Genomic DNA, 7,237 nt, shown 5'->3' with positions numbered 1-7,237 from the left:
ATTTAAGTTTTATAATATTTTTATTCTAACTTTTTTTTCCTCATTTTCCAAAATTCCATAAAAAAAATTTAACTCAAATCATTTCACTAATACTGACATAATTCTCATCTCCTTTTATTACCCAAACATCCCCTAAATCTCTCCACCACCATGAGACTTGCCCCCTAAACCAAGACGTAATTAGGTCCCCACTCCCCAGAAAGTGTGCTTTTGATTAACTAAAACCGTACAATATTCGTAAATAAAACTAGTCCAAAAGGCAAGCACTCATATATATATATATATTATATATATATATATATATATAATATAACTGACAAAATATGTAACATATGTACCTTAAAATCTACACAGGTATAAAACTAAAGCTACTATCACACAGACTAGTTTACAATGACAAAAGGTTTTCCACCACAAATTTTTACCATGAATAGTGGGATGAATAGTCAAGGCATGCACGTAGTTAAGATTCTAATTCATAGATGAGCAGCAGACAAATTGTACCCAATACGGTCTCCCTTTGACTTTTCTCTTCTCTCTCTTAATTTCAGAAGTATACCTTGCTGGAGAGTTCCATTCTTTTTTTGTTTCTGTCCTAGCAGCCTGAGTTGTGTGCGATTCGGGACCTAAAATGGAGTTTACAGTTGTGACGCTAGCACCATTATCTTTTGGAAATGTTTCATCTTTTTGTGTTGCAGGAGCTGGATTTTCTTTTGCTTTCTTTAACTTTTGTTTGCTCTCAAGGGAAGCCTCACCCAAAAGGCTTTTTAAAGGGGTGTGTTGCTTTCCAGTACTCCAGTTTGTTACCTTCGCAATAATCTCTTCATTTTTCTTTCTCCCTTGTGATTCGTTAACAACATGTGTAAGAGAAGGAAACCACCCAGCCTGCAAAGATGCAGATAGCTGTGGTGGATTCTGTCCTGTCTGGACTTCTGAAGCAGTACCTTTTTCGTCACTCCTATCTCTAGGTTCAACTAATGTCATGAAAGATGGTGCCTCAAACATATCTGATTTATCAGAACGCTGTCTCTCTGGTGCTGCTTTTGGCTTCTCTAAGAGGGCTTTCTCTGCTTCTACCAATGCTTGGGAATCTAATGATGGCAATGTCTCAGTATCAATAAGCGCCGCTGTAACCGATTGGGTAGAAAGTACTGTTCCAAGCATAAAAACCAATCAAAGAGACTTGAGTGTTTGTGTATAATTCTTATCAAAACAAAAATATCGCATATATGCATATAGAATGAGTAGCATAATAGAAGAAATGGGGAGCTTCTCAATTCAAGCTAAATAGACACGTTCTTGAGTGTTTACTGATTCACCACAAGATAACCTAAGGAGATCATCCATTGAATTAATCAGAGCAAAATATACCTAAAAGTGGTCAAATCGAGTATGAAACATGCAAGTTAGAGACTTTCTATTGCATGACACAGAAATTATATAGGAACCTTTTTCATACACATATATATAATGTCTGCTTCATGCGTCAATCCTAGCATATAAATCATGTCAAGAATCATCTGGTCATACCAATCTGTAGACGCAAATGAAACATCTACCATTCTTTAAGTCTAATTAATATGCAACAAGGTATTAGGAGTAGCAAAAAAAAATTTATTTCCTTAAGCCAAAAAAAAAAAAGTGTCTCACAAAGAGCTCCTCTCGCCTTAGTTCAAAGAGGTAAACAGATATACCTGAAACAGATCCCCAATTGCCTTCTAAACTATCAGTTTGGCTATAAGAGTCAACTGAAGCATCAATTGCAGAAGCAGCAATCTGTTGCTTAACAATGTTAGTATCACCTTCCAAAGACTCGGAAGTGATTCCAGATGCACTCCCACCAAACTCTGTTACATGGTTATCTTCAACAGCAGCGGAACTTTGAACAGAAGATTCAGTTACTAAATCAGAGGGATTAGACTCTTGTCTGATGTGATCTTCTGAAGTCTTTTGCAATGAAATAACATCTCCACCACGATATGACTCATTAGCAGTACTTACTCCGAGAGATTCTACTTCCAATTTTTCACTGCCATTGAGTTCATATTTTAAGCTAGCATCTAAAACAGTATCGTCGCCAACTCTGCTTGAATGTGAAACTCCATCCAAATGCCTGAATTCATGTTCTGGTAACTTCTTCAGAGACCCATCCCTTATATCGTCTGCAACAGCTTGTGATTCATGAAGACTGCTAGCGGACTCAGAAGTCAGTTTTGGCTTAATTGACAGATCATCCTCTTTAGGTCCTTCCCTGCTGTCAGTTCCATCTATATCATACTTCTCCGTTTTTCCATTTTCATGATCACCAGATTCATCACCTTCAGGTAAGTCCATTGTTGGATCAACTAAGGATTCAGAGAGATTACTTGTAGATTCAGCATTTTTGCTAGTGATTTTGTTACAATTTTCCTCTGTAGCACCTTTTCCATTGGCATCTCCAACTATGTCAAGTCTTTCATTCCTAGCTTGCTCATGACTGGCCGCATCATCCACACCAACTAAGTTAATCGCTTGGTTGCTTCCAGCATCAGATAGGTACTTTGTAGCACTTTGTGGAAAATTCACCATTAATTCATTGTAATGAATATCATTAGTTTCTTGTTCTTCATGAGACTGGACCATGTGATTTTCCTCAATGTCAGGGATCACAACCTCTGCAGGGGATCCTATTTCATTAATTGCCACCTTGATCTGAGAAACCTCAGCTCCTTCTTCAGCAAGCACTTCAATACCCACCTTGACGCTCCCACCTTCATGTTCAACACCGTCTCCCAAAACAGAAATTGAAGAAGGGACCTCAATTCCTTCACTCAATTGCCTTGACTGGAAACTGGAAGAATTCTCCTCAGAAGCGGAATCTTTAGCACTGTCTTCCTTATCAGTGATTGTTGCACACGAATCGAGGATTGCATATTCCTGCAGTTTCACTTCTTTAGTGTCTTTAAGATGTTCAACAACCACCTCAGGATGGTCAACTATTGATGTATCATCAGTCACAGAAAGGACATTTACATCTGCATTTTCTTCTCCATTTCTATTGCAACTCTCGATCATATGGCCAGAAGGGAGCTCAGTTCCTTCACTCAATTGCCTTGACTGGAAACTGGAAGAATTCTCCTCAGAAGCAGAATCTTTAGCACTGTCTTCCTTATCCGTGATTGTTGCACATGAATCGAGGATTGCATATTCCTGTAGTTTCACTTCTTTAGCATCTTTAAAATGTTCAACAGCCACCTCAGGATGGTTGACTATTGATGTATCATCAGTCACAGAAAGGACATTTACATCGGCAGTTTCTTCTGCATTTCTATTGCAACTCTCGATTATATGGCCAGAAGGGAGCTCAGTTCCTTCACTCAATTGCCTTGACTGGAAACTGGAAGAATTCTCCGCAGAAGCGGAATCCTTAGCACTGTCTTCCTTATCTGTGATTGTTGCACAGGAATCGAGGATTGCATATTCCTGTAGTTTCACTTCTTTAGTGTCTTTAAAATGTTCCACAACCACCTCAGGATGGTTGACTATCGATGCATCATCAGTCACAGAAAGTACATTTACATCTGCATTTTCTTCTCCATTTCTATTGCAACTCTCAATTATATGGCCAGAATTGGCATGGTGTATTTCTTCTGTAGCATCCACCTTGATTTGAGTAGTATCAATAGAAGCATTCACATGATTAGCAGAAACACCTGACACAGAAAGGACACTTGCATTGTAATTTCCCTCTTCCTTTCGATTGCCACTATCAACCATACTGCCAGAACTGGCATGGTTTCCTATCTGTGCAGCATCCACCTCGATTTGGGAAGAATCAAAAGAAGCATTCACATGATCAGCAGGATAAACTTCAGGGGGAGGATCATTTTGATTCGTCTTAGAACTGGACCCATCATGATGATCTTCCTCTGACTTAAAAACCCTATCAGCTGTCAAAGGATCCAAAGATTGTTCGACTGTTTCTTCCAACTTCAGCACAGTCTCAAATGATTCGCCAGCAAATCTACTCGGTGAGACATTAAAGTCTGTAAAATTTCTTTTACTTTCTTCAGTTCCCTTTGTATCAACCTCCTGCACAACACATGGCAAAGAGCATTCTGTGACATCCTCCCTGGCATTGGCCTTCACATTGCCTTGTGATGCATCTGTCAGAGTCTCAGGCTTGATAATATTTGAGTCATCGGGTGGACATGCCCTATCATGACTAAGCATAACTGATTCCTCAGTTATATAATGTGAAATAGAACTTGCCATTGAACTGGTTGTAGAGCTTGACATATGATCTTCCAAATGTAGTTTACTCCCCAACTGATTAGCTGTACTTTGAGGAACTTCAGGATTTTCAACTTGGGTGCTGTCAGCAGAAATACTTGGTGGTTGAATAATATCTGCACATTTATATAGACAAACACTTTAAAAACTGAAAAAGAAATTTTAAAATCAAAATCATGTATCAAATCCTAAAAGACATGACTACTTCAAGATTGATCAAATCATTAAATTTGCCAGTTCAGGAAAAGAATATCAAGATTTAAAACATGAAACCGTATGGAGCAATGCACTTGTATATGTCTCAGGGCTCATGAACAAAGCAATGTACAGTCAGACTAAAAAAAATGGACAGATATAAATGCAGACGGGAAAAACAGAAAATCAAGGATAATATGTGAAGCATAGACGGGAAATATTCTCTTTCTCACATCTCCAACGGTACTTGAAAATTCCTTGACTTAATTTAATGATGTAGTAGAGATAATGATGACCTAATCTTTATCGAGTAGATCTGACGAAGGTTGACCATTATCTCAGAAGAACTGAGACTATCTGTATAAACAGATGCTTAAAATTGGGGTAAACTATTCGTATTGAAGTCATTAGATCCCCTTTAAATGATCACTCCAGAGTTTTATTGAGGGCTAAGAGTTGTTTTACTGCACCATGCAGTGTGTATATGATTGCAACTATCCCATCACAAGTTGAGAAGTTAATGGTGATTTCCCAATCGAAGTAGGTCAACAACAAACATTTGTCGCAACTATCCCGTCACAAGTTGAGAAATTAATGGTGATTTCCCAAACGAAGTAGGTCAACTTGGCAACAAATATTTGTAATCAGAGAAAATTGGGGGTGACCCAACTCTATAGGTTGTTTACATTTTAAAATTCACTTATCCAGTATTCTATAACCTACAAGCCCCCTAAGCTGACACATTTATTGGCAACAAATGGCCAAATACTTCTGACAGAGATATACCAAGGGAGAACCTTGCAATTGCAGCATAACTGTGACACTCTTGAATTTACTTGGCACACTCTTTATACTTCATCACTTGGATGGCATATATTCTATAACGGTTAACAGACAGCTCTAATCATTTAGCACCACTACTTTCATTTATTACTTCATCAATATTTTCCGAAATGTGCCAATTGAGCATCTTTAAGAAAGATTCACCTGTTCATTTGTTAGGCTTTTAATATCTAGCTAACCTCCAAGCCCCGCATGGTAACACTGAACTAAGTGTGTGAATTTGGTTGTTTCCTTCTTGTTTTCAAGGAAGATTCGTTTCCTATGTTGCTAACTTGCAAGCTGACTTTAGGAGATAGGTAACAGAAGAAATGTCATTTCCATTAATTTTCTACTTTTAAGCCTTTCTAGTGAGGTAAATATCAAGAATTCATACACACGTTGATTTCATTTTTGGGAACAATATTCCACTAGAAGAATCTAAAGCTCGCGCTTTAATAAAATGAAGATACCTCGGTATAAACGTGCATCTCTTCCTTTTTGTTTTCTTCTATAAGAGTGTTTAAAAAAATGATTTTTTAGAAATATCTTTTCCAATTGCAATTAAATATCTCAACTACTTGAGCACTAATTGGTGAAACTTTATTTAAGACGTAGTGACAATTATAGCTAATCAATTAATATGAGGGTCTACTGCAGGCTTACCAGCTACGCCAACATCCTTAAATGATTGGATAATTTTTGGATCATCCTTGGCAACTTTTTCCACATCTTCGTTTCCCGCATTAACTCCACTATATGAAAATTCCGCAACAGCATCCGAAAACAGATCATCCTCTGATCTGTTCGATTTTACCCCAATGCCACGGCTACCCTTCTCATTGTTAGTTTTCTCCGGGACTCTAGGACCTTAAACACCCAAATTTAAAAAATATAGCACATTAAATTCAAGATATATATAACTTCATTCTTATCAGGAAATTAAGGAAGAAGAAAGTGTTCAGTTTGTTTTTAAGACCCAAATTTCAATCGTTTGCTTTCAGTATACTTCCTCAGCAACCAAAACAGAGCACACTTAACAGAAAGTGGAGGTCATTGGTATATATTTATATATATATATATATAAAAGCAAAGAGTTCTCTCACTAGGGGCTGCGTGATCTTCATCAGATAAATGCTCTTCATCGGAAATATTCAAATGGGGGTTATCCTCCGAATCAACCAGCTTGTAGCCTTCAATAGTTCCGCAAATCTTCTTGTGTGCACGTCTGTGCCTGGCACTTGGGTGCGGGTTTGGAAAAGGCCAGCCACATTTGTGACAATGGACTCCATGGCCTTCATGCTCTGCAAAATCAAGAAAAACAAAGCCGAAACTTATTTCACCGAGAAAACAAGGAACCCAGAAAATTCACCACAAAAACAAAAGAAAAGAAAACCTGGACAAAGCGAAAGATATCAGAAAACCCAAGATCTATAAACATACATATAGAAGCAAAATATGAGAAGAAGACCCATAAGAAGAAGATACAAGAAGAATCAAACAAAGCCTGGTATTTGAAGCTTACTCTGATCTTGGTGATCCATCTCTGAGCGATGTAAAGCAAGAGCCCACTGCACAGAGAGAGAGAGAGAGAGAGAGAGAGAGAGAGCGCAAGGGTTTAGAGAACTAAACACCAGAGATGACCATCTTAATGAGAGTGGTTTGCATGTGGGCCCCGGAGACTGGTATGTACGGTGACAGACAGCGATGGCAACGGATTCAGCTTCACCAGCATCCCCATGTGCCCCAATCCCATGTCCATCCTTCCTACCATAAAGCTTTCATTCTCTGCATTAGACAAATCATACAACAATTCAGCAGCGCTTTTCACTGTTGTACCTTTGGGACTGCGTGATAAAAATATTAAAATCTTTAGAATTATCCGTTTGTCAGATGAGATAAAATTTTTATAAATAATAAGAAAATAATTTATAAATAATAAATAATTTAA

At 37.9% G+C, this 7,237-nt stretch overlaps 1 protein-coding gene across 1 annotated transcript; it reads right to left on the bottom strand.

Moving 5' to 3' along the window:
• Nucleotides 1-333: 333 nt before the first annotated feature.
• On the bottom strand, nucleotides 334-6,924 carry LOC108996678. The gene is made up of 5 exons (XM_018972699.2): nucleotides 6,812-6,924; nucleotides 6,393-6,590; nucleotides 5,953-6,156; nucleotides 1,695-4,388; nucleotides 334-1,151 (listed from the first exon to the last, which is right to left on the bottom strand). Exons 1-5 carry the CDS (start codon nucleotides 6,828-6,830, stop codon nucleotides 472-474), a joined length of 3,795 nt encoding a protein of 1,264 aa, XP_018828244.2. The 5' UTR covers nucleotides 6,831-6,924; the 3' UTR covers nucleotides 334-471.
• Nucleotides 6,925-7,237: the final 313 nt, after the last annotated feature.

This window comes from Juglans regia, chromosome 7 (genome assembly GCF_001411555.2).
Source record: "Juglans regia cultivar Chandler chromosome 7, Walnut 2.0, whole genome shotgun sequence".
In the NCBI taxonomy this organism is placed as follows: Eukaryota; Viridiplantae; Streptophyta; class Magnoliopsida; order Fagales; family Juglandaceae; genus Juglans; species Juglans regia.
This window is presented reverse-complemented; position numbering and strand designations above follow the sequence as displayed.